The 25,360-nt window shown below is 60.2% G+C and overlaps 1 protein-coding gene across 5 annotated transcripts; it reads left to right on the plus strand.

Moving 5' to 3' along the window:
• The first annotated feature begins 155 nt into the window (after positions 1-155).
• Positions 156-25,274, plus strand: LOC120514142 (laminin subunit beta-2-like). Of its 5 annotated transcripts, XM_039734312.1 has the most exons (36): positions 156-1,434; positions 1,840-2,971; positions 13,322-13,371; positions 13,936-14,047; positions 14,152-14,275; positions 14,381-14,454; positions 14,561-14,749; positions 14,832-14,895; positions 14,969-15,174; positions 15,253-15,373; positions 15,570-15,758; positions 15,880-16,059; positions 16,421-16,533; positions 16,636-16,715; positions 16,957-17,113; positions 17,309-17,461; positions 17,554-17,712; positions 17,795-17,916; positions 18,039-18,159; positions 18,612-18,798; positions 18,982-19,125; positions 19,532-19,763; positions 20,128-20,291; positions 20,378-20,602; positions 21,009-21,223; positions 21,309-21,405; positions 21,845-22,223; positions 22,306-22,490; positions 22,562-22,791; positions 22,877-23,080; positions 23,415-23,559; positions 23,645-23,852; positions 23,945-24,086; positions 24,445-24,621; positions 24,712-24,868; positions 25,015-25,274. In XM_039734312.1, exons 2-36 carry the CDS (start codon positions 1,901-1,903, stop codon positions 25,146-25,148), a joined length of 6,510 nt encoding a protein of 2,169 aa, XP_039590246.1. In that variant the 5' UTR covers positions 156-1,434; positions 1,840-1,900; the 3' UTR covers positions 25,149-25,274. The 5 variants fall into 5 exon arrangements, with proteins under 5 accessions (XP_039590246.1, XP_039590249.1, XP_039590247.1 ...); XM_039734315.1 differs by lacking the exon at positions 156-1,434 and having other exon boundaries at positions 2,884-2,971; positions 13,872-14,047; XM_039734313.1 differs by lacking the exons at positions 156-1,434; positions 1,840-2,971 and adding an exon at positions 10,870-11,181.
• Positions 25,275-25,360: the final 86 nt, after the last annotated feature.

The raw sequence follows: 25,360 nt of genomic DNA on the forward strand, positions 1-25,360 counted from the left end.
TCGGACAGTGGGGCTCGGAACCGCTGCTGTGCTTGCACCGTGCCGGGAGGGCTGTGCTCCCGCAGCAGTGTGTCACGGGAGGGAGCCTGCTGTCAGGCTGTCCGGGGCTGTCTGCTCGTGGCCGGCTTTCCTCCAGTACAGCTGGCAACGCACCAAGGGGTTGGATGTTGGAAAGTCCTGTTCCCATGGAATGTCACAGCCAGAACACCCCGTAGATGTCCCAGCTGCTCCTGGGCTTGCTGCAGCCTGAAGATGATCCATTTTCCATCCTGTTGAGCACATGTTGTTACTTGTGCTTCTTCGCTGGTCTCTGCCTCACCACATCAAAATTAACATTCCACCCTCTCTGGCTTCCCTGTGCCTGGCACTGCTTGGTCTCTCCGGAGGTGGTGACTCTCACAGCTGGCTGGGGCTCTGGGATCACTTCCCTGCCTGCCCTCCTTCGTGGGAGATCCCCCGCCTGCCTCTGAACGCTGCATTATCCTCCTCCAAATCCCTCTTTGGCCATGACGTCTGCAGAGCACTTGACTGAGATTAGTCTGTCATGTGGAGGTTCTTACTCCCCCACTGACCTGTGCTTTCCCTCCTGTGGCTGCTCTTGCCTTGGGTCTGTTCCCTGCGTGTGCAGCTGGCGGCAGCACGGGCTCTGCTCCTGAGACCAGACTGCTGGGGAACATGGGACACCAGAGGTTCCTTGTTCTGCTGCTCAGGCACTCACTTCTCCATCACAGCTTTCTTGCCTGTGCACTGCCCTCCCCAAAACTGTCTCTGACACCTCCTCCATTTCCCTGATCAGGGTTTTTAACTGAATCTTCATTAATATTATTTTGTGAGGTATCAATAAAGCTAAAGATTTTTTGCCTTGTCGGTCTAGCATCCAGCTGTGGAGCTGTGAGGCCACCAGGATCAGAGTTCTCTTGAAGCACTGCCCTTCAGGTCCTGCCTGGAGTGCCCTTTAGTGCCTATTTTTTATTGAAAGCAATAATTGATGCTTTTATGCCGGGCAGGCAGCTGCACAGTGCCCTGAGTGTGATCCCAGTGTTGTCCCTCAGGCCTTTGTACCCTTGGCCCTGGTGATGTGTGTTTCCTTCATACCGCCCTGCTTGAATTTCCTGCTTCCTCCCCACTTGGCAGCCAGTGTCCTTGGATCAACACCAGTTTGCTGTGACAGCAAGTTGTGGACCGTGGTTCAAACAAGAGAACAGCAAGGAGCAGTGCTGCCTTGCCACAGCATTCAGCACCAGTGAAGCACAACTGGAACAGCCTCCAGCCCTGCTGCCAGGTCTCCAGGAGGAAACTGCAGCTTTGGCAAGGGGCTCAGAATCAGTTTTTGAGCAGCATCAGTTAAGAAGCTGAGAAAATAACGGTGGTGCTGGGATGCAGTTGAAGTCAGGCATTTCTCAGTATTGAGATGGCTCAGTGGTGGTGGCTGAGGTGTGTACGCAGGGAGGGGGTTCAATGAGGGTTCAGATTTTCCCAGGGAAAATGAGATCTGGTTATCCAAAGCTGGGATGGGTCAAACTCAAAGTCAAACTGGAAAGGAGCTGCTGATTTTGCTGAGTTAATCATTGGAGTCCTTCATCTTGGGGTGGTTTGGATAGGATTTCCTGAAGTCTTTGTTTAGGTTGGAGGATATTTTTGTGAGAGATGTTTTAGTTTTGTTTCAGAGATAGATGAGTGACAGGTTTTTCTTGGTGATGCTTCTATGTTGGGTTGAGCCCAGAATCTGACCCAGTGTTTGTGACCAGCCACGCCTGGGCTTAATGGCTTCAGGTCTCATATTAAAAACTTGGATAATTTCAGTTGCTGTAAGCTAACTGTCTTCTTTCTCCTTTTGAGGTGTCAAGGGTTGTTTTTCCAGTAATTTGGACCTTTTTGAAGCACGTGCTTGCCTAATGCCATGAATATTGCAGTGAACAATGAGGAAGAAAAAGCTGTCCATTCCTGGTCAAGAATTTCCTCTGCAGGACAGAAGGTGCTGGAGGAAGCCCTCCGAGTCTTCAACCCGATGTCCAAGGATCTTTCGGACACGGAGACCCAGCTGGTGGCCTTCATCCAAGGCCTGAAGGAGGAGGGCTACCAGCCCACGATCCTGAGGAGCAAGGATGTGTATGGGTACAGCTCGTGCACGGCAGTCACTCCGAGCCAGACGGACGGAAACACGCAGCGCAGCTGCGCCAGCACCGCTCAGCCCACTCAGAGTCCAGCCAGGAACTCGCTGGCAAAAGTGGCCCCTTTGCCCACCAGCACTGCAGTGAGCTCTTTGAAAGTCTCCAGTCAGCCAGTCTCCAAAGGGGATTCCAGAAATCTCCTCTTGAGCTCCTTGAAGCAGACAGGATCTGGCACATCCAAGGCAGCGACAGTGGGCTTCCCTACAAGCATGTATCCTGATGTGTATCCAGCTATGAGACTGTCAGTGGTTCTGGAAGCCCTGGTGCCACTGAAAACTGCAACGTCCTGTTTGGAGTCCAAGTGCACGCAGGGGCGTCTTGGGATCTCTCCCTCAGACCTTAAACTCCTCAAGACTTCAAATTCATCAAGGCAGTTTTCTTCAGGCAAGAGTACTAAAATAACCAAAGGCAAGGGGTACAAGCGTTTGGTTAAGAAAGCACCCAGTTCTGCCAGCCGTGCTTTAAAGCTTCTGAGGGGACCAAAGGGTGGAGTGCTGCAGGAGAGCAACGCCTGCAAAGCCTCTGGAGTTCTCAATGGGAGAGTCGCAGGCAGCTCATCCCAGGACTGCACCACAGCACCACAGCCCAAGACCTTGAAAATCAAAGATAAGGAAGTTCTGGTGGGAAAAACAGAGTGGAAGGACAGCAGCACTTGCCAGGAGGGCGCTGGGCAGAAGAAGAGAAGAGCTACAGAGGCAAAAGAAGCACCACAGAGGAAAAAAGCAAATACCATTCCTGTCCGAAAGAAAACTCGACTGGCTCAGAGTGCTTTGAACCTGCTGAAATTCAGGACCATCAAGGTGGGGAACTCTTCTTCTGATGATGAAGTGAGGAGGAGAGCACAGAAGATTCTTAGGGTCAACCTGTCCCCTGTGATCCAAATTCAGCCCTTGTCCCATTCTCATAGCGTCCCCTGAATTTCTTCACTTTGTCACTTTTTTTTTTGTAAGTAAATACAAGTCTGGCACCAGAGCGCAGAGAGGCTTAGGAGTGACTCTGTCTCTGGTGCCAGTATGCCCACTAACCTGCAGACAGAGCAGCCCACTCTCGTGCTGTTCTGCCTGTCTGCTACTGCTGTGCAGAACTGGCTGCAGAAATCCAGCCCCCTGTTTGGGAGTGTGGGACGGTGACTCTGGCCAGCAGCGAGCTGGGCGGGCTGGAGAGCTCACTTCTCACCATGCTCCCCTGAACGTGGCAGGCTGTGCTCTTGTGCAGGGGACAACACAGGACTTTCTCATGACATTGATGCACTGTGATATTGCTCTTTTTCAAGCTGTACATTTACTGGTTTTATTTTGATCAAATTTTATAACTTTATTATCTATATATCTATATATCCATATATGTGCATATGGCCCAGGAACTGTGGGAAGATGCACCTCCTCCATCCCTTTGGGATTGGGTTTGATAGCTTTTGTTCCTCCTTCCCTTCAGCTAGCCTTTTGTTGAAAGGTGCCAGAATTGCTTTGTGGTTCAGTGTTGTGAGAGTCTGTCCTGGGCTCCCTTGAGCAGCTCGGAGGCAGCAGTGGTGTAGCCACTAAATAATTTGGAGAATTACCAGCTGGTAGTTTTAATCCCGTTTTTGGTATAACCTCTGCATAACAGTGGGGGAGTGTCCCAGGGCTGCAAGTCTGTCTGACATCTTTAGGCACCTCCTCTGTGGGTAGCAGAAGTTTTGAACACATGGTAGGGATTTGCCTCCGGAGAGGATTCCTCCTCAGCACCCAGCATTACTCTGCTCTCCTATACCCCAGATGCAGCCATGGATCAAGAGCTGTGACTGTTAGAGCCAAAGGGCTTGAACTGTTAGCATGAACTGTGTGGTGTCCTGCCCCCCGTGTAACTGCGTCGCTGTTGCTGGGTGTTCCAGGAGCAGATTCCAGGTGCCGGGAGAGAAGGCTGTTGGTTTTGGCTGGAGTTAAACCACGACAGAGACTCACGCTGTGTTTGAATGCATGAGCTACATCCTGCCAGTCCCACAGCTCAGTGGGATACTTGAGCCTGAGTTAAAGCAGAAAAGTGAAAAATTTGGGAGGACATACACCAACACTAAAACACAGAGAGTCGCTTTCTGGTTTGTGGGGATGAAGCAGTAGGAGGGGAGATGGGCATCATGGGGTGGGTGGCAGCCTTGCTGTGCTATCAGGGATGTTGTGAGAAGGTGTGTGGCAGGTGTGAGAGCTCCGTGTGGAAGGAGTGCAGGCTCTGCCATCCCTAGGAGGCACTGCAGAACCGCTGCAGACAGCTGCTGTCACCTCCCTGCACCGGGGACACGCTGTTGGATCAGAACACGGCCCTGTGCTCTCTGCACTCCACAGGGAGGGATCTGTGAATCCCAGGAGAAACACCTCGTTGGAGCAGTTAGTGCTGCTGCTGCCACCTGGAAGGGACAACCTGGTGTCCTGGGGAAAGGAGGAGGCATTGGGCTGGGTATGGGCCTGGCTCTGTATATCCCTGTGTGCTCAGATCTCTGCAGCAGTGGTGTAATCCACTCATTCTCTCACCAGCTCAAAACACCAGTTGTCTGACCTAGTAATCTCTGTGGGCATTGGCTGAAGGGATGAGCTCCCTAGGGAAGTCCCAGATCCTTATATTTGAGCCCTGCCCCCAAAGCACCTGGTTGGATTTCAGTGGTTTATAAAAGGGGTCAGTGTCTGATACCCAGCACAGGAAGGAAGACTGGTATGGAGAGAAGAGAGGAGGTTCATGATGGGGTGAGAAGGCAGGAGAGTTGAGTGTTCTGAGGTGCATCTGGGTTCTCCTCTTACCCACACAGAGCAGGGTGGAGGTTCACTTTCACTAAGCAAGCTGGTCTAGTGTAAAGTGTCCCTGCCCATGGCAGGTTGGTTGGAACAAGATGATCTTTAAGATCACTTCCTATCCAAACCCTTCTGTGATTTTATGATTCAGGGAATGATTGCAAGCCCTGAACCCCACACTTGGGTTCTGAGTTGCTGTCAGAGATCATGACTTGCAGTGTTTGAGACTGACCTGTGAATGCCGCTGCTTGGCTGCCAAGGAGGAGGAAATATTTTCTTCTGCTTCTGTGTTTTAAATTGCTCTGGCAGAGTGTTCCCTGTCCTGACCTGGTGCTGGATGAACAGGGGCTCTCCATCACTGTCAACTGGCCAAAAATTGCTTTGTCCCTTTTGTTCCCACTCCTTCAGACCTTTCTCATTCCCACGCTCTCAAATGCCAGGTCTTGAAGTCCTGCACTGGTGTTTCTCTTTTGGGCTGTTTCCCGAGGAGGGCTCTGAACTCCTGCCTGTGGTATTGCTGTCAGGCTGCTCAGCAGCTTCCCCCGTTCCCAGACCCTTATAAGGGCACTGAGAGCTGTCTTTGGAGTCTCCTTATGCAGCACAGGCATCCCAGCTGAGCACTTGGCCTCCGCTGGGAAAAACAGAGTGCATCAACAAGGCTGAATCCAGGTCGAAGCCGCTTTTCCTCCAGCCTGAGTGGGAAGCTGAGCACCTGAGGCCAACTTACCAGGCCACATCCCTCCTCATCACTGTGTGTCTTCTCTCAGCTGTACTGCTGCCTGCCTCTTCACTCTTGTCTTTCACAGCTTGGGTCTCTGCCAGTCAGGACTTGACTTGTATTGTTGTTTAACACATCCAGCACAGCATTCAGCACTAAGGCTGAATGTGCCTTTCCCAGCACTGAGCTGAGTTCTGTGCCTGCTTGGTGATGACACTTTGCCCTGTGTCCTTCCCAGGCCACCAGCAAAAGGTGTTCTGCTCCACAAGCTTTGGAAATGCCTCTGTGTCACTGAGACTGCTGCCAGGGAAGTGAGCACTCCGTAGCTGTGTGCTCAGGGACTTGCTCATCACCAGTCCCCTCTCTGTCAGCTCTCCTGCACATCTCTAACAGACACAGGGCTCTGAGCGACAGGGCAGTGCTGACCACCATTCTCTGCCCTCCTGTTGTCTCTTCTTCCTCTTGCAGGTGCTTCAGGAACTTGACTGAAGGGGTTGCAGGTTGTTATGGAGAGGCTTTACAGCCTCTGTGCTGGTGCCAGCAACTGCAGAGGGGTGCCTCAGTCTGGCATGGGTTGGCTCCCCCGTCCTTCAGCTCTGCCCAGGTGTGGATGCTCCTGATGTCCTGGGCATGTAACACTGATGTGCATGAGGCTGCAGAGGGGCTCTGTGTGGATGTTTAGGGTAGATGAAGGGTTTGATCAAACCAGAGCTGCCTAAGACCTGATCTAACCAGAGGTCTCCCCCACAGGTCCCTTCCATCCTGGGTTATTCTGTGGCAGCTGAGTAACGTTTCCAGGGATCTGTGCAACAGTAACTGGCAGGCACAAAGAAATGCATTGCCCAGAGCGCTGTGGTCTCTGCTGAGCATGTGGTATGCACCTTGTTCAGACCTGTTTCTGTATTAGTCACTTTGAATTCATCCAAGTGCCTAACCTGGCCTGTGTTGTTCTGGGCACTGTGACAGCTGGGAGCTTTGGAGGCTCTCTTAGGAATGCTTTTAACGCATGGATTTGTGCCACTGTCACTTCTAGAAATGATTCGGCTAGCGGTCAAAGGGCTGTTCTTCCAACTGATTTTTTGGAAATAATTTCTCCTTTTATTCAGCTGCCAAGAAGCAGTTTATGCTTCCCCTCCACCAGACAAGGTCCTTGAGCTTCCTGCATGCTTCAGATGTCCGTCAGCAAGGTCCATGGGGAGAGCAGCTTGTCCAGCAGGCAGCTGAAGGGGAAGCTGACATCAGATACCAGTTGAAATCACAATGTTAATTGGTAGAAATGTTCTGCAGCTCATGTCCACTGTGATCAGATTTCACCATCTGCCACTGCTTATGGCTGTAGAAGTTTCTCCTCAGCCTCTTCCCTGCAAGCCATGTAGCATGTTGCTGCTGCTTCTAAAATATTTGCATCCCCTATGAGCCAGATGCTGTAGCAATCCTTGTACAGGGTTTCTTAAGCACTTTTTTTTTTGCAAAATAAGAAGGGATTATTTTGTTACTCCTGCTTGGCAGCCCAGGAGTGGTGTTTCAGTGTGTGGAGGAGGTGTGCTCCCTGGAGTACTCACCTCACTGGGCAGCTCTCAGACCAGTTCATACTAACAGGGCTGGGGTTAGTGGGCTGAGATCCCCCCATTGCCTGGTGCTTCCTTGCATGGAGCTCAGCCAGTTGCCAGCTAAGAACATGCCAGGGGAATCGGCAGCAGAAGAGCACAGATGGGTGATGCTGCACGTGTGGCTCCAGGATCCTGCTCCACAGCTGCCCATGGTTTGCAGCCTGTCCTCCAGGCCCCCTGATACACCAGGAGCATTCCTCCACCCCAGCTCCAGCTGTGGCCAGAGGGGCTGGAGGCTCTGGGTTTTGGAATTGAGCACAGAGTTTGTGTCCTTTTAATTGTCTGTGTTCATGGCCAGAACTTGCCAGCATGTGGGGGGTTCAGCCAGCCCAGCAGTTCTTCCCCTTTGGATCCAAGTTCCCTGCCCTGTCTAGAAGCTGGGCCTTTGGCCATGGCTCAAGGGATCCCTGGGTATGGAGAGCAGGTTTGTCTCTCAGCTCCAGCTGGGCAGTGACTCGAGCTGGGCAGCTTCCCAGGTAGGAAGGGAGGTTTTGGTGGGAGGATCCTTTTTTTGGCCATGGTTGGCAGGGTCAGTGCTGAGCTGACCGGCTGCTCAGCCAGGCTGGTTGGTTTGTGTGGAAGTTAGAGTTTCTTTTTTAGTCTTCAAAAGGGCACTGGCCTCTTTGCTCCTGTTTTCAGATGGGGATGGCCTTGCAGGAGCTGAGGTGGCCCACAGAGAGGACAGCAGTTTTGGGATAGCTGGCACCTTCCTGACAATGCTGCAGCCCTCAGCTTTGCCAGCTTGGTGGGCTGGCACAACCTGTGGAGAGCACAGCAGGGCAGGATGCTCCTGAGCCCTCACATTCTGAACTCTGCTAGAGAGCACCATGCTTGGGTTTTGCCTGTTCTGCCTGGAGCTGGGTGCTGTTGGGAAGGTGCCAGTACCTCAGAGGAATCTTGTCCCAGAAGACATTAGAGGCCAGCCTTTGTCACCAGGTCATCCCTGAGTGTGGAATAGAGCTTGTCTATAGTTGTGACACTGCTGGAACTTGCAGGTTGGCCAGCAGCTGCCTCCAAAGCTGTGGTGCTGTGGGCAGACCGTTCCCTTAGGAGCACTGAGGAAGGCTGGTGGAAAAGTGAGAAGCTGGGAAAGCTAAAGATGCCAGCAGCACCTGGACAGCCAGCAGGCTGCTGCTTCTGTGCCTGCTGCAGGAGATGTGCAAACAGAGGAGCCAAGGCTGTGGCTTTCCACATCACTGTCTTCCCTCCATCCCTGCCCAGCCACAGAGCTTCCTCTACCCTGCCTGGCAGCAGTACATGGACACTGGTGCCACAGGTGAGTGGGAGTCCTTTTGGAGCAGGCACCCCTCCTACCCTTCATTCCCATCCTTCACTGGTCTCACAATCTGGCACAGCTCATGTGGCCTCCAAAATACCTTCCCCAGGGAGTCCCTTAAAGGCCTTATTATCATCTGGGACTCTCTCCTTATTGTCTTAATTAGCCCTTTCCATTCCTGTGTTCCTGTGGCTACAGGCAGCCCCTGTGAGTATCTGGTGATTCCCACAGATACAGGCACATGGTGCTGTTTTGAAAGAGAAGGTGCTGCAAAGCTACCCCCAGAAATACCTCCCCTGCTGCCCTTGCTCTGCCACACTGCCCATGCCAGGGCTGGGACAAAACGAGATTCAGTGTTTGTTCATGGTGGGGAAGGCACCTTGTGGTGCCCTCTCTCCTCCTGGGTCCTGGTGCAGCGCTCCTGAGCTGAGGAGGAGCATTTCCTGAGCAGAGGCACGGCCGCTGCTCTGAGTGACACAGGGGCTCTGGGTGGGCACTGCCCAGCACTTGTGCCACTCTGCCAGGCAGCATCTCCATGAGAGGCATCTCCACACCACAGCACGACCAACCTGCTCCAGCTGAGACCAGCACCACGGGCTCCTCTGTGGCATTCCTTGGTGTTTGGGCATCCCGAGCAGTGGCTGGGGAGCAGCAACTGCAACCCGCGGGAGGGCGAGTGACAAACTTTGTATCATGATTTTACAAATGACCATCTTGTTCTTGAGTGAACTTTTTACCATTTCATTTGTTTGTGTAGAATGTTTCTGAAGTTCTAATAATATTTAATGTTAATATGAAGCTGGGCTGTTCCACATTCAGTGTTGTATATTTTGGAATGGCATTGCTTAGTGAAAAGACAGCGTTAGTATTATTCCACTCTTTGGAAGGGAATGGGACAAAAACCAGACTGTCTTTTTTCTTAAATGAAGTGAACTTTTTGTTATGAAGTCCTAGCAGGTGTCCAGCCCTTCAGTAAAATGGTGCTCAGAACCACCCAATGTGTCCAGCTTTTCTTTGGGCTATGACAGCCTGCTCCTCCCTGTCTCCTGCTCCCAGCCCTGTGCCAGCTCCATGGAATGGTGTCTCCTGTGTGCCCAGCTGCTGCATGGGGCACGCTCAGCTGCAGACCACACCCCCAGCTCTTCTCCCCAGTTCTCCCAGGGAAGTTTGGCATTACTAAAACTCCATTAAGGATTGCCTGGTTTGGGGTGGGAAATACCCCGGTGACAAACTGGGATAAATCCGCATTCCTGGTTAATTCCTAGAAACATTCAGGGTGGCACTGTGCTGGCAGGTGCTCTGCCAGCCCCAGCCTGCCTGCCCACCCTCTGGCTTCCCTCTGAATGTGCCCACTCTGCAGCGGGGACCCTGTGCCCAGCTAATTCAACAGGAGCACCATTGTTCACGGTTTGCGATCTGGATGCAGTTTGTGCTGCAGGGCCGTCGGTGCACTGACCCAGCACTAATGCTGCTGGGACCGTGGCCCTGGGCAGACAGCAGCTCCGGTGCCGTGCTGGAGCTTGTTCCTCGAGAAGGGAAGTGGTTAAATAATTCTCTGCTCATTAAGGATGTTCGGGAAAGTATTGGCTGCCTGCTGCGTGCACGGAAGTCGGTCCAAGCAGGGCTGGCCAGGCGTGAGAGGCTGCCCCTGGAGCTCAGGGGCTCTGCCCAGGATGGGGAGGGAGAGAGGGCCTCTGTGCTGCTGCAGGAGTGCCCTGAGCACTGCTGAAAGGTGCTGGGGGAGCGAGGCTGTGGGCAGCCGAGGGAGCGGGGGATGCTCGGCAGCGTTGAAACAGCACTGCTGAAAGGTGCTGGGGGAGCGAGGCTATGGGCTGGTGATGGAGGGCAGAGCTGCTGGCAGATCTCCGCCAGTGGAGCTGCCCCCGGACAGGCCAATCTCCCGGGCAGAGCCGGGCCACCCCCACGCGTTCAGCTCTGGGGCAGAGGAAGGGACTGCAGCTTGCCTTGGGAAGTCAGAGCAGCCTTCAGGGAGGTGCCTGGACATGGGCTGGGATACCTCTCTCGTCCCTAACATCCCACAGAGAATCCCTCCCTCCCACTTTACTGATCGCTTTTCAAGGCCACAGCTCCTGTTACAGTTGCCTGTATCAGGCCTCTCTGGATCTCCTCGGAGTAGATGAGTTTTGCTTGGCGAGATCCCGTGACACAGACACGCTGGCCAGTACTAATGGCTCTTGTCAGCTCCTGCCAGCTCTCCCGGCCCAGAGGGTAGCAGTGGTGCCTGACCACCAGCCTGCACTGCTGGACCCTCTCCGGGCTGCCGAGTGCCGTGCATGGCTATGGGGAGCTGGTAGTGCACTGAGCACAGCATCTGGCTGTCTCAGGGTGTCCCTGGGGGCACGGGTTTTGGCATCCCTATGGCTGAGAGCTGCTCCTTTGTCTGCCCATGACCTTGCTTGGCGGCGGGTGGCCAGAGCGTGGCCTTGGCGTGGAGAACACACGGCTCCTTTTCCTTCCTTTGCCCTCGGCCTTGGCTAATAAAAGGCACTATCCCTGCATGACAGTGAGGTCTCTGTGGAGCCCGGCCCTGGTGCACAGCCCTGCTCCCTGCAGGGCTCCAGGGCTGCTGGCTCAGCACCCAGCCCGGCCAGTCCAGAGGATCCCACACAGCACCGACCAGCACAGGGTGAGTGGGGCATGGCAGTGCCCACAGTGCCAGCGCTGGGCACCAACAGGATCCATCTGGCACGGGTACCGGGGCAGTGCAGTGCAGGGCTTCTGCTGCTGCTGCTAGAGAGGTGCCCTGGAGAGGCACAGACGGGCCCGTGCCGTGCGGGGCGAGTCCCAGCCGGGCTGCCTGTCTCAGCAGCCCCACGTGCTGCACAGCCGGGCACAGCAGCCCTGTGGGAATGCTGTGCCTTCTCCCGGCCAGCCTAGGCACAGGACACTGCTGTGTCTGTCGCACGTGGGCCACCGCCAGCCTGTACCTTCCTCTGCCTCACCTTGGCTAAAGCTCGGCGCGGGCAGGTCCCTCCCCTCGCCTGGCACGGCTGCCGGAGGAGGAGACAGGCACCGGCCGCCCTCCTCCAGGAACAGCAGCTGAGCCCAGCCCGAGCCCAGCCCGAGCCCAGCGGGCCTCCACTCCGCAGCCCACCCGGGCCACCAGCCTGCCCGGCACCCCAGGCTCCCACGGGCACAGGTAGGAGCCGGTGCGCCGTGGGCAGATCTGGGCACGGCACAGCTCGGGGGCATGGCACAGCCCTTGGCACACGGCACAGCCCCATGGCACGGGCTGGGTGCTGGCAACGGGCATGAGGCAGCACACCAGGAAGGAGCTGTGGGGACCCTTGGCAGTGACAGGCTGGGTACCCCCACCCCTGCCATGCGCTCTCTGTGGCTGACGTGTGCCGGACTTTGCCCAGGGAGCTGTAGCGGTGGGGAGGGACAGGTACCTTGGGAGGGACGTTCCCATCCGGCAGCATCGTCGCCGTGCCCGGCTGAGTTCCTGGTGGAGCCGATGCCCTGCACGGCTCCACCCTACAGCCTAGGCGTGCAGGTGCCTTCGCTATGGGCCATCCCCACCTGGGACAAAGAATGATGCAGTGACCCCTGTGAATCTGCCCCCGCCGGTTCCCGGAGCACCAGGCGCCCATCCCGCCTCGCTGCCGGCGGCAGGCACGTTCCTGCCGCGCCGTGCCGGGAGCCCGGGGAACGCGGTGCCTCCGGCTCGCCAGCCCACGAGGCGCCCTTTTGTTGGCCGGCGGGGCCCACCGTGCCGCCCGGGGGCCGGGGCGTGCCCGGGCTGCCGACGCCTGGCCGGGCTGGCCTCCGCGGGCGGGCGGGCGGCGGGGGCCTCCAGGCAGAAGGAATCGGCAGTGACATTCCCGTAGCCTGGAGACCGCCGTCCCTTTCAGCGGGCAGCCCATTTGAATAAGAATCGTACCCGGGGAAGGGGGGCCACCAGCCGCCATCCCATCGCTGCCCTTGCCCTAGCTCATTTCTGCGCGCCCAGCCCAGGGCCAGCGGGTCCCACGCCGCCCTCGCCCCTGGCCTTGGGCCCGCCGGACGCCGCAGGACGCCAGGTACAGGGGGTTCGCGGGGCTCGGGGACCCTCGTGCCAGCACGTGGCTCTGCACCACCTTGCCCATCGGCCCGGCATGGCTTCGAGCGGGGCGGGTGCCAGAACGGATCGCGGCTCCCCCCGCCGCCCCGAGCCCCCTTGCCCTGGGCTGGCTCCGTGCGGGGGACAGGAAAGATGTGTTTGGGCAGAGCCGGGACCAGGCTTTGATCCAGCACTTGTGAGGCTGGGAGCGGGAAGTACCGGGAGAGAAGGAAACACAAAAGACAGCTCCAACCTAAATTTAACAGTGGGACCCTGGCCAGAGCCAGGGATGCCCTTGCCCAGCCGGCTCCGGAGTTCCTGGCTCCCCTCCCAAGCTGGCCCTGGCCCGGTGCTGGTACCCCCCAGGGACACTAGTGACTCTCAAAAGGATAGATCCATTCAGAGCCAGGCAGGATGGGGCATGCCACAGTTTGTGCCAGCTCTGGTGGGGCATAGCATGGCTGTGTGCCTGGATGTGTGTGTGACAGTCCCCCAGGGCTGCTCAGGTGGACACTGCATGTTGTTCTGGAGGACTTTCAGACCCACATGCCTTAAATGACCCTGATTCCTCGTGTTGTCCCTGGAAAGCACCATCATGCCAGTGTGGGGGGTGGATCCTGGACTGCACAGTCGTGCTAGAGCCAGGAGAGGACAGGCACAAGCTGCCCTGCACCCCATGCCATACCCTGCGCCCTATCGCAGTGCCATCTCCGTGTTCCACCAGGCAGATCCCGTGGCTGCCCATGGACCTCTTGGTGCTTGCTTTCCTCCTGGGTAAGCATTGGCCTTGGGGGCACCCTGCATACCCACAGTGCTGGGAGCTGTGGTGGTTCAGGGACCCCAGTGTGGGTGGAGGGTGCTGGTCAGCAGAGATGGCGGCAGTGACGATGCTCCCTGCCTGGCAGTGCCCATAGCCTGACTGCCACAAAGCCCAGCGGGGAATCCAGGCTGCACTAAGCCCTGCCGGGATTAGCGAGCGCCTGACCTGGCTCCTGACTCCCCGCGGCACTTCTCGGCACCCTGGGGCTGCCCGGGCCCCCAGGAGCACGGGCAGCCCAGCCCCCCGCTCACCCTGCTCCCTGCCCCTGGTCACGAGGCTGCGGCGCTGCTGCCAGCACCTTTCCGGATCATGGAGCTTCATGCTGCATCAGTGGGTCGGGATGCAGGGATGGGACGGGATGGGATGGTTGGGGGTGGGGTGGGTGCACGGGGAAGCAGGGGGTGCCCAGGTGCCCCAGCGCAGCCCCCAGCCTGTGCCCTCATGCTCTCTGCAGTTGGGGGACTGGTGGCAGGGGACTGGCAGGAACCTGACCTGAGCCACGGCTGTGCCCGAGGCAGCTGCTACCCAGCCACTGGGAACCTGCTGGTGGGGCGAGCCACCCGCCTGAGTGCCACCTCCACCTGTGGGCTGGACGGGCCCCAGGAGTACTGCATCGTCAGCCACCTCCAGGTGAGCCCACCCAGCCCCACAGCAGCTCCAGCACAGACCCACACAGCCAGGCACTGGTGCAGCTTCCAGTCACCCGTCCCTGATGGTGCCGCTCCCTGGCACAGGACTCAGAGAAATGTTTCACCTGTGACTCACGTGACCCGTCCCTGCCTGAGAGCCACCGCATCGAGAATGTCATTTACCTGAGCAGCCCCCATGACAAACGGACCTGGTGGCAGTCGGAGAATGGTGAGGTCAGGGTGGCAGTGGGGTTGCCCCATATGCATGTGCTGTGGGGCTGCATGGCCATGGGGGTCTTCCCCAGCCTCAGCCATCTCTGTCTCTGTCTCCCAGGTGTGGAGCATGTCAGCATCCGCCTGGACCTGGAGGGCGAGTTCCACTTCACCCACCTGATCATGAAGTTTAAAGTGGGTGCCGGCACATGGATGCCTGGGATGGGATGGAATGGGATGGGGCAGGATGGATCTGGAGGGGCTGTGGGTCTGGCCCCCATCCCGTCTGGGTGTCCTGCAGACCTTCCGCCCCGCGGCCATGCTGGTGGAGCGCTCAGCCGACTTTGGGCGCACCTGGAAAGTGTACCGCTACTTCGCCTACAACTGCTCCAAGCTCTTCCCGGGAATCCCCAGCCACGCCCTGGGGCTTGTGGATGAGGTGCTGTGTGACCAGCGCTACTCTGAGATCGAGCCGTCCAGCCATGGGGAGGTGCGTGGGGATGGGGTGGTGCAGAGCAGGGCCAGGGGTCGGGCTGGAATGGGATCACCCCTTCCTTCCTTCCTTCTCACAGGTCATCTTCAAGGTGCTGGACCCCTCCATCCCCGTAGCAGATCCCTACAGCCCAGCCATACAGGGTGTGTTGCCGGGGGTGTGGGGGATGCAGGGCTGGCTGGCGTCGGGCAGCTGCTAACAGTGACACACCCCCAGACCTGCTTCGTGTCACCAACCTGCGGGTGAACCTCACCAAGCTGCACACGCTGGGGGACAACCTGCTGGACTCACGGCGGGAGGTGCTGCACAAGTACTACTACGCTGTGGATGAGCTGGTGCTGCGCGGGAGCTGCTTCTGCCACGGCCACGCTGCCCACTGTGCCCCAGCACCGGGTGCCCCGACACCCTCTGTCCCCGGCATGGTGAGGCACACGCGCCCACCAGCACGGCACGGTGCCCGTGGGACCTGGCAGCCCCACTGAGCTGGGTGCTCCCCGCAGATCCACGGGCGCTGTGTCTGCGAGCACCACACGCAGGGGCTGAACTGCGAGCGCTGCGAGGATTTCTACCAAGACCTGCCCTGGCGCCCAGCCGAGGGCTCCAGCACCAACGCCTGTCGCCGTGAGTGCCAGGGCTGCCAGGCTGTGCTGTGCCAGGGGTTTTGGGGTGCCAGGGCTGTACTTTGGGGAGGTTTGGGATTGTGGTAGTGCATGTCAGAGCAAGGAGAGCCCAGGCAGGGGAGGTTTGGCACTCGGGGTGCTGCCTGGCAGGTGTGGGCTGTGGTGCCACATGCCATGCCACGGTGCTGTCCCTGCAGGCTGTGACTGCAACGAGCACTCACGGCGGTGCCACTTTGACATGGCCGTGTTCCTGGCCACGGGGAACACCAGTGGGGCTGTGTGTGATGACTGCCAGCACAACACCATGGGCCGTCGCTGTCACCTCTGCAAGCCCTTCTACTACCGGCACCCTCGCTCCGACATCCGGTCCCCCACTGCCTGTGCCCGTGAGTGTCCTGGGACCCCAGCCCCACAGCTTGTCCCAGCCCTATGGATCCCGCTGCTGCCCCAGCCTCACAGCTCCTGGTGCCAACAGCCAGAGCTAGTGATGATCCTCTCTCCTGGCAGCGTGTGACTGTGACCCAGCAGGCTCGCTGGACGGAGGTGCCTGTGATGGGCACACGGACGTGGCACTGGGCATGATTGCGGGGCAGTGCCGCTGCAAGGAGAACGTGGCTGGTCCCCGCTGCGACCGCTGCCGCCACGGCGCCTATGGCCTCAGCCATGACGACCCACAGGGCTGTCAGCGTGAGCTGGGAGCCAGGGATGGAGTGGGAGAAGGGATGGGGATGGGGGGTGATGGAGGGGTAGGGATGAAGGGATGAAATTGGAGGAATGGGGATGGGATGGATGAGGATGGAGGGATGGAGGTGGAGGTATGGTGATGGAGGGATGAGGATGGAAAGATCTGGGACAGAGGGACGGAGATGGAAGGATGTAGGATGGAAGGATATGGCATAGTTCTATGAGAATGGATGGAGGCATGGTGATGGAGGGATGGGGATGGAAGGGATGAAGATGGATGGATTTAGGATGGGGAAGGAGGGCCAAGAAGCACGTGGGCTGTAGTCCCACTGGCACCCCCTCACATGTGCGTGTGTGGGGGCAGCATGCAGGTGTGACCCACGGGGTACGGTGGCAGGCAGCTCCCCGTGTGACCCCATCAGTGGGGACTGCTACTGCAAACGCTTCGTGGCTGGGCGCTCCTGCAGCCAGTGTGTGGTGAGTGCCCCAGCCCGTGGGACTGACTGTCCCCATCCCCATGGCAACCCACAGGGCTGGGTTGGCCCCACACCTGCCCTACATGTCCCCTCCTCACTGCAGCCCGAGTTCTGGGGTCTGAGCTACGACCTGGGGGGCTGCCGGCCCTGCGCCTGCGACTTCGGGGGAGCCTACAACAACCGGTGGGGCCAGCACAGCACCCGCAGGGGCAGGGGTGGGGCGAGAGTGGGGACAGGGCTGGGAGTCACACATGGGGGAGGGAGGGATGGGGACAAGGCTGGGGAGATATGGGGGCTGGGTTGGAAGGAGAAAGAGAGGGATCTCTATCCTCAGAGGTGGAGGGATGGGGACAGAGATGGAAGTAGGGATGGATGAAGACACAGACAGAAGGACAGATGAAAGGACAGGATGGTCACCCCCCAGGTGCTCCATGGAGGATGGGGCATGTCCCTGCCGTCCCCACATCATGGGGCGGCAGTGTGACCAGGTGCAACCCGGCTTCTTCTGTGCCCCCCTCGACTACTACACCTATGAGGCCGAGCAGGCCACCGGCCATGGCCACAGCCACCCTCAGCTCCCGGTGAGTCTCCCTGGGGGTCACTGTGCTTGTGCATGGCTGTGACTGTGCACCATGCTCCATGCATAGCTGCCGCTGTGCTCTGTGCATGGCTGTCACCCTGTCCTGCCTGTGGCTGTTACCATGCCCTGTGCATGGCTATCCTTGCGCACGGCTGTCCCTGTGCATGGCCACCGTCCCCTGACCCCATCCCTGCAGGGTGCCATTCGGGCGGAGGTGCCCCAGGACTGCCTGGACTATGACACCAGGGAGCCGGCGGGGCGGAAGGGACGCTCACGGCGTCAGCGCAGCCCCCCCCGTGCTCCCCAGCCCCCCGTCCCCCCGCGCCGCAGCCGCCAGCAGCCCCCCAAGGTGAGCTGGTAGGAGAGGGCACAGTGAGGCACTGCAGGGCAGAAGTGGCCGGGGGTAGAGCCAGGGCCAAACTGTGCCGGTGCCCTGCCCAGCTGGATGTGGAGGAGGTGGTGCGGGACAGCGCCGGGCGCATGGTGACGTGGACAGGCCTGGGGTTCGCCCGCGTGCGGGACGGGGCTGGCCTGACCTTCCGCGTGGACAACGTGCCCTACGCCATGGACTACGAGCTGCTGCTGCGCTATGAGCCCGAGGTGAGCACAGCCACAGCCACGGCCACAGCCACGGCGTGTGGGGCACAGCACAGCCCTGACACTGCCCTGCCTGTCGCCGCAGTCAGCCGAGGACTGGGAGGCCGTGGTCAGCGTCAGCTCCCGGGTGCTGCCCACCAGCTCTCGCTGTGGGAACCTGCTGCCCTCCGAGCAGATGTACCGCCAGAGCCTGCCCCACAGCCAGAGGTGCCGTGGGATGGGCTGCGGTGGGCTGGGGATGGGAACGAGGGAGGTGGTTGGGTCCTGCTGCTGTCCTTTTGCTGTCTCCATGGCCCTGCCGTGCCCATGCGACAGCTGACTCTGTTCAGGTACGTGCTGCTGTCCCGGCCCTTCTGCTTCGAGCCCAGCACCCCTTATGAGGTGACCATGCGGCTTCAGCGGGCCGGTGTCACCCAGCGCCACCCTGGTGCCTTCATCCTCATTGACTCGGTGAGAGGGGTCCCACTGCACCTTGTGCCTGAGGCTGAGCAGGGGTGGACAGGGAACCAGAGGCTGGAGTGGGAAGTGACCCTCCTCTGGGGATGTATGTGGGATCAGGATGGGATGAGATGGGGATGAGATGAGGATGGGGATGGGAATGGGGAAGTAGATGTTGAAGGGGAAGGGGATATCAATGAGACTGGGGATTTAGGTAGAGTTGGGGCTGGCATAGGGTTGTCAGCGTGGAAGGGGATTAAGGAAGCTTCTGGGAATGGCAATTTATATGGGAATATCAGTGGGGTTGGGGATGTCAGTGGAGCTGGGGCTGTTGATGGAGCTGGGGCAGTTGGCCCCAGCAGCACTGGGACTGTCCTGGAGCACATGGATCCAGCCTAGTGGAAGGTCCCACAGTGGAGGCTGGCAATGCCCCCCCTGCCCCATCTCCTCTTCCCTTCCCCCAGCTGGTGCTGCTGCCACGGGTGTCAGAGCTGCCAGGGTTCCACGGGGCAGAGGCAGCAGCGCGCCAGGAGGAGCTGGAGCGGTACCAGTGCCTGGAGGTGTTTCGCATGGCCCCCCCTCATCCCCTGGCCGAGGCCTGTGCCCGCCTGGTGTGCAGCGTGTCAGCTCTGATGCACGGCGGGGCGCTGCGTGAGTGGGGAGCTGCAGGGATGGGACCCAGGGGTGGGCAGGGGTGGAGCCCTGCTGGGGCAGTGGGTCAGGATATGGCCGTGTCCATGGCATGGTGGGCAGGAGAGCAGTGGCAGGGTGTGGGCAGGTGTGGGCAGGTGCAGACAAGGCAGCCCTGGCCCCATGCTGGTCCTGCTCCCGCAGCCTGCCAGTGCGACCCACAGGGCTCCCGCAGCAGCGAGTGCCAGGTGCAAGGCGGGCAGTGTGAGTGCAAGCCCCACGTCACTGGCCGACGCTGCGACCACTGCGCCCCGGGCAGCTTCGGCTTTGGGCCCCTGGGATGCAGCCGTGAGTACTGGGATCTTTGTCTGCCAGGAATTGCGGTTTTTCCTGTCTGTCTGTCCAGCCATCAGCGCCCTCTTCACTGCTCTGTTCACTTGTCTGTCTGTTCATCTGTCTGTGCATGTGTCCATCTGAGCCTTGCTGTCCTGCAGCCCATGGGTTCAGTCACAGTTATCCATCTATCCATCCACATGAGTCCCATGTGGATGTGAGCATTGTGCTGTCCTGCACTCTCTCATCTGTCTGTCTACCCACGCTCTTGTGGACTTATGTGTCCACATGAGCCCTTCTGTACCACAGCCCATGGAGTGAGCTTGTTCTGGGTGCTGGTCCCCTCCCTGTCTGTCTGTCTGTCTGTCCATCCCTGTGTCCCTGCACCCATGTGCCTGACCCGAGTTGTGCCGCCCCGCAGCCTGCAGCTGCTCCCCCGAGGGCTCGGTGTCCCAGCTGTGCGACAAGGTGAGCGGGCAGTGCCGGTGCCAGCCCGGCACCGTGGGCCGGCAGTGTGACCAGTGCCAGCCCGGCCACTGGGGCTTCCCTGCCTGCCGGCCCTGCCAGTGCAACGGGCATGCCGAGGAGTGCGACCCCCGCACGGGCACCTGCCTGCGCTGCCGTGACCACACGAGCGGGCGGCACTGCGAGAGGTGAGCCCGCTCCCAGAGGAGGCGATGGCATGGCATGGCGTGGAATGGGGCTGGTACAGTGGAGTGGGACAGGATGAGATGTGATGGTATGGGATATGATGGAATGGTGGGGTGGGTTGGGATGGGCTGGCGTAGATATGATGGGATGGGGTAGATAGAATAGGATGGGATGGCATGGTGTGGGATGGGATGGGATGGAATGGGATGGGATGGGATGGGATGGGATTGAGATGGAATGGGATGGATACAATCGGTTAGGACAGGGTGAGATATGATGGTATGGGATACGATGGAATGGGATGGGATGGTGGGATGGTATATGATGGATCGGAGAGACCCACTGGGTCCCCCCTCGTCCTTTCAGGTGCCAGGACGGTTACTATGGGAACCCTGTGCTGGGCTCGGGGCAGCAGTGCCGGCCCTGCCCCTGCCCCGGCTACCCTGGCACTCGGCATTACCACGGCAGCGCCTGCCACGCGGACGATGAGACACACCACATCGTCTGCCTCTGCGCCCCCGGATACGCGGGTGAGGGGCAGAGCGGGCTCAGGGCAGCAGGGACCCCCGGCACTGGGGCTGCGGGACCCCAGCACCCACAGCCCCCCTCTCTGCAGGGCCCCGCTGTGACCGCTGCTCCCCTGGCTACTTCGGGGCTCCGGAGATTGAGGGGGGGGAGTGCCGACCCTGCCAGTGCAACAACAACATCGACACCAGCGACCCAGAGGGCTGCGACCCCCGCACGGGACAGTGCCTGCGCTGCCTGTACCACACCGCTGGGCCACGCTGTGCCCAGTGTCAGCCGGGCTACTACGGCAATGCCCTGCAGCGCAGCTGCCGGCGTGAGCGGGGCGGGGTCCGCGGGGCTGGGGCTGCACGGGGGCTTGGGATGGGGGCTTGAAGTGATGCAAGAGCTCAAGGCAAGGATGGGGTGTGGGGCTGTGTTTGGGTGTGGCGTGATTGGGGTTGGGTCAGGGAGAATTTTGGGGTGTTGCGAGGCTAAGGTTCAGGGCCAGGAGAAGTTTAGAAGCGTTAGAAGGGGCATGGGACTGTGTTGGGGCTGGGCAGGGGACAGGGATCGGGGTTGGTGGGGGTGTTTGGATCAGGGGTGTTGGGGCTGGGCAGGGGTTTGAGGCCAGGCAGACTGGGGGCACTGGGGTCAGGCAGATTTGGGGTGCTGGCTGCAGCAGCACACTGCCCAGGCAGCGGGTACGGGCTGAGCCCCACTGTCCACCCACCCTCCGGCAGGCTGTGGCTGTGACCCACGGGGTACTCTGGCCTCCCACTGCACCGATGGCACCTGCGATTGTGACCGTGGCACAGGAGCCTGTGCCTGCCGGCCCAACGTCGTGGGCAAGAGCTGTGATCGCTGCGCACCCCACTTCTGGAACCTGGGGGGGCCAAGGGGCTGTGAGCCTTGTGACTGCCACCCCACGCACGCCCTGCACCCTGCCTGTGACACAGTGAGTCCCCTGGCACCCTGGTATGGCTCCACTGCCCTCCTGGGGCCCAGCGAGCTGCACAGTGAACATGGCACTGTCACTGCAGGTGACAGGGCAGTGCCAGTGCCGGCCTGGCTTCGGGGGCCGTGTCTGTTCCCAGTGCCAGGAGCACCACTGGGGAGACCCTGAGCAGGAGTGCCGAGGTGGGAGCACATCCCAGGGACTGGGAGAGCAGGGACTCTGGGAACGGGGGATACAGGGGGACTCTGGGTGCCTGGTGAGACTCTAGGGAAATGGGGGCCCTGGGGACATGTGGGAGACTCTGAACATGGGACACAAAGGAGACAGTGGGACACTGGGGGCACAAGGGACTCGGGAGATCTTGGGAACATGGTGGGATGCTGTGGGCATGGTGGACCTTGGGGAAACGGTGGGATGCTGGGGATGTGGTGGAACACTGAGAACATGGTCTGTGTCTGGGGACATGCAGGACTCTGGGGACCCAGCACTTGGTGGAAGTGTGGGGACAATAGAAGGTGCTGGGAATAAATTGGATTTTGGAGACACAGGGGAATATGGTGGGATGCTGGGACATGGTGGCAGTCTGGGAAGGCTGGGACACACCGCCAACTGTCTCTGCAGCCTGTGAGTGTGAGCCGCTGGGTGCCGAGAGCCCGCAGTGCCAGCAGGACAACGGGCAGTGCCGCTGCCGGCGGGGATTCGGGGGGCTGCGCTGCGACCGCTGCCAGCGGGGCTACCAGGAGCCCTTCCCCCACTGCTCGCCCTGCCACCCTTGCTTTGGGCGCTGGGACCTGGCCGTGGGCAGCCTGCGGGAAGGGCTGCAGCGCCTTGGGGCACAGGTGCAGGCACTGAGGGAGGGGGGCTCCGCACTCCCACTCAGCCCCCGTCGCCTGCGGGAGCTGGAGGAGGCTCTGGGGCACGTGGAACAGCTGCTGGGAGAGGGGGACAGCCCTCGTGGTCCCCTCCTCGATGGACTGCCCAGGCAGCTGGATGGCACCAGGCAAGTGTGCATGCAGGGCTGGGGTGCAGGGACCCCTGTCTTGTCCCCCACCAAAATTTTGAAGCCATCCTCCGACCCAAAGGATGGAGCTGGACAACTTCTGGAAGCACCTCCAACAGTTGGAGCAACATCTAGACCGGCTGGCGCAGGCGGATGCGCAGCACCATGACCGGCTAGCTGAGCTGAGCCGCGAGCTGGGAGGTCTCAACCGAACCACCTCTCACCTGCAGATCCTCCTCGGCACTGTGGCGGCAGCCGGATTCAGCGGTAAGAGCCACCAGCAAGGTTTGGGCTCGGTGGCAGCCATCCTGGCCAAAGCCTGACGCCTGCACCCGCAGAGTCCTACCGCAGCATCCTGGCATCGACGGAGGCCTCGCGGCAGGCGGAGGTGGTGGCCAATGGCACAGCTGGCGAGCTCAGCAGGGCGCAGATGACGCAGCGGGCGGCCGAGCGGGCGCTGCAGCAGCGGGGCGACACTTTCCGCCGTGGCACGGCCGCAGCCCGGAAATCCTTGCGGGAGACACAGAAACGGGTGATGGGACTCAGCATTGCCAGGATCAATGAGAAGGTGAGAGTGGGGCGGGCAGAAGTGGCGTGGGCATCACCCGCCATGCAGTGTTGAGCTGCCATTTCTGCCTTTGGCATCATCACAGATTTGTGGGGCACCCGGAGACCGGAGCTGCAAGCACGCGTCTTGCGGAGGAGCCTTGTGCCGAGACAGCGCGGGGACAAGGCACTGCGGTGGCACTGGGTGTGCAGGGGCACTGCCTGTCTCAGCTCGAGCCCTCAGCAGTGCTCATAATGCCTCACAGCAGCTGGAGGTGGCATTAGGGCAGCTGGGTGTTGTGGCACAGAAGGTAGGGGTGGTTGCTCCATGGCACTTTCTGGGGTCCCCTTGTGTCTCCTTTGCATGTCCTGTTTGTGCCCTTTCCATGCCACTTTACATGACCCTCTTCTATGTCCTGTTTTTTCCCTTTCCATGCCCCCAAGCATGTTAGCTCTGTGTGTGTCTCCTATGGCCATTCAGAGATGCCCTTTGTGCCCCCTTGGGCCACTGCTGTACCCTCTGTCCCCTTGCACCCCCCTTGCATGTTCCTTTGCAGGCTCACATCTGCTCTCTCACTCCCTGCTCACCCCAAATGCCTCCTCCCGGGGCTGCCCTGTCCCCCTGCTCAGCCGGGTGTCCCTCAGATGCAGGAGGTGCAGGAGCTGGCACGGGGGGCACGCAGCAGGGCAGAGGAGGCGCTGGGGCGCTCTCAGGCCGCCCGCAGCCGTGCGGAGAAGGCAACGGCCCAGCTGCGGGACTTCATCCGCCGAATCAAGGCCTTCCTGGCAGGTAGTGACGGCCCTGGGTGGGCACACGGGCATGGCAGGACTCAGCGAGCCCACCCTGAGCCCGCCCTGCTCCCCTGTCCCTGCAGAGGAGGGAGCTGACCCAGGCAGCATCGAGCTGGTGGCCCGGCAGGTGCTGAACATCTCCCTGCCCAGCAGCCCTGGACAGATCCAGGAGCTGCTGCTGGAGATGCGGGACAGCATCAGCCAGCTGGAGGGGGTGGACGCAGTTCTCAACAGCACAGCAGAGGGGCTGGCTGTGGCACGGGATCTGCTGGCACAGGGACAGGAGGCCAGGCAAGTGGTGGGGGCATGCTGGGGCAGGCAGGGGACAGGGTCAGTCCTGCTGCAGTGGCAGGCAGGGGCTGGAGCTGCCTGTGCTGCTGCAGGGAGCGAGCAGAAGGCATAAGGGACGAGCTGGTGGGGACACAGCAGGCACTGGAGGTGGCGCGGACACAGGCGATGACAGCAGGGAGCACCCTGCAGAGGGCCAGGGATGCCATCCAGGTGGCTGAGAACAGAGCCAAGGAGGTGAGGAGCACGGGGTCGGGGAGCGGAGCTGGTACCACTGGGAGTGATGGGATCAGTGCTGTGGAGAGCAAGACTGATGCCTTGGGCACATTATGGGTAGGGAGGCTGGCGCTGGGGAAACGTGGCTGGCAGTGGGCAGGTGCCAGGGCAGTGGGGCTGGCAGCAAGGCGGTGCTGTGCCTGCAGCCTGTGCCCATACCTGCCAGGTGTGGCAGGTGCCAGGGCAGTGGGGCTGGCAGCGAGGCGGTGCTGTGCCTGCAGCCTGTGTCCATACCTGCCAGGTGTGGCAGGTGCCAGGGCAGTGGGGCTGGCAGCGAGGCGGTGCTGTGCCTGCTGCAGCCTGTGTCCATACCTGCCAGGCGGAGCGCAGGCTGCAGGTGCTGGACAGGAAGGAGTCGCAGGCGCAGAGGCGGCTGCAGGAGCTGGCACGGCGCATCGCCACCCTGCAGGAGCAGGGCCAGGGTGCTCACCACACGGCCCAGCAAGCCAAGGATGGGGCACAGCGTGCCACCACCACCTCGGGGACGCTGAGCCAGGTGAGAGCCATCCCTGCCTGGTTATGCATGGCGCCAGGCAGGTACTGGGTGCTGCAGGTGCTCAGCCTCGCCATGCCCTTGTGCCGCCAGGACCTGGCCCAAGTAACGCAGCGTTACGTGGTGCTGAAGAACAGGGTGGGCATACTGGACAGGGTGTCTGGTGGGACCCTGCAGCGCGTGTCACAGCTGATGGCAGAGGTCCAAGACCTCCTGGATAAGGCCAGCAACAGCAAAAGAAAGCTGGAAGGTGAGAGGGAGCACACGGTGGGGTACATTTCCTGCCACCTCCCCATACACCTCCCTGTGACCCCTGGGCCTGTTCCACCGGGTGTCCCTGCGGTGACACGGGACACGGTGGGAAGCTGCACTGTGACCCTGTTGCCCGTCCCGCAGACCTGGAGCAGCGCTTTGGGGCCAATGAACGGACGATGGCGGCAAAGGTGACACGGCTGCAGGCTCTGGAGCAGCAGGTCACCGGGCTGTTGCAGGAGATCCGGGAGAGGGCCAACGCTTACGCCACCTGCTAGGGACCACTGGCGGGACCGGGGGCCGGTCCTGCCCCGCCGCCCCGCAGGTCGCCGAGCCCGGGAGTCCCGTCCACTCTGCAGGTGCCTTTAGTGCGGGCGCGCCTGCAAATAAAGCCCTAAACTGTGTGTGCCTGTGTCCGACGCCTTCTGTCCAGCCTGCGCTGCCTCCTCCCTCCTCTCCCGGCCGGCCCGCTCCCCCGCTCCAGCCGGGA

Source organism: Passer montanus, unplaced genomic scaffold (assembly GCF_014805655.1).
Source record: "Passer montanus isolate IOZ18808 unplaced genomic scaffold, ASM1480565v1 scaffold9, whole genome shotgun sequence".
Lineage (NCBI taxonomy): Eukaryota > Metazoa > Chordata > Aves > Passeriformes > Passeridae > Passer > Passer montanus.

Excerpts from the sequence above, each read along its gene's own strand:
- LOC120514142 (XM_039734312.1), top strand. The coding sequence starts at position 1,901 with ATGAATATTGCAGTGAACAATGAGGAAGAAAAAGCTGTCCATTCCTGG. Across the intron at positions 17,114-17,308 it reads ACAGCCACCCTCAGCTCCCG|GGTGCCATTCGGGCGGAGGT; the intron begins GTGAGTCTCCCT and ends CCATCCCTGCAG. Across the intron at positions 23,560-23,644 it reads AATCAAGGCCTTCCTGGCAG|AGGAGGGAGCTGACCCAGGC; the intron begins GTAGTGACGGCC and ends CTGTCCCTGCAG.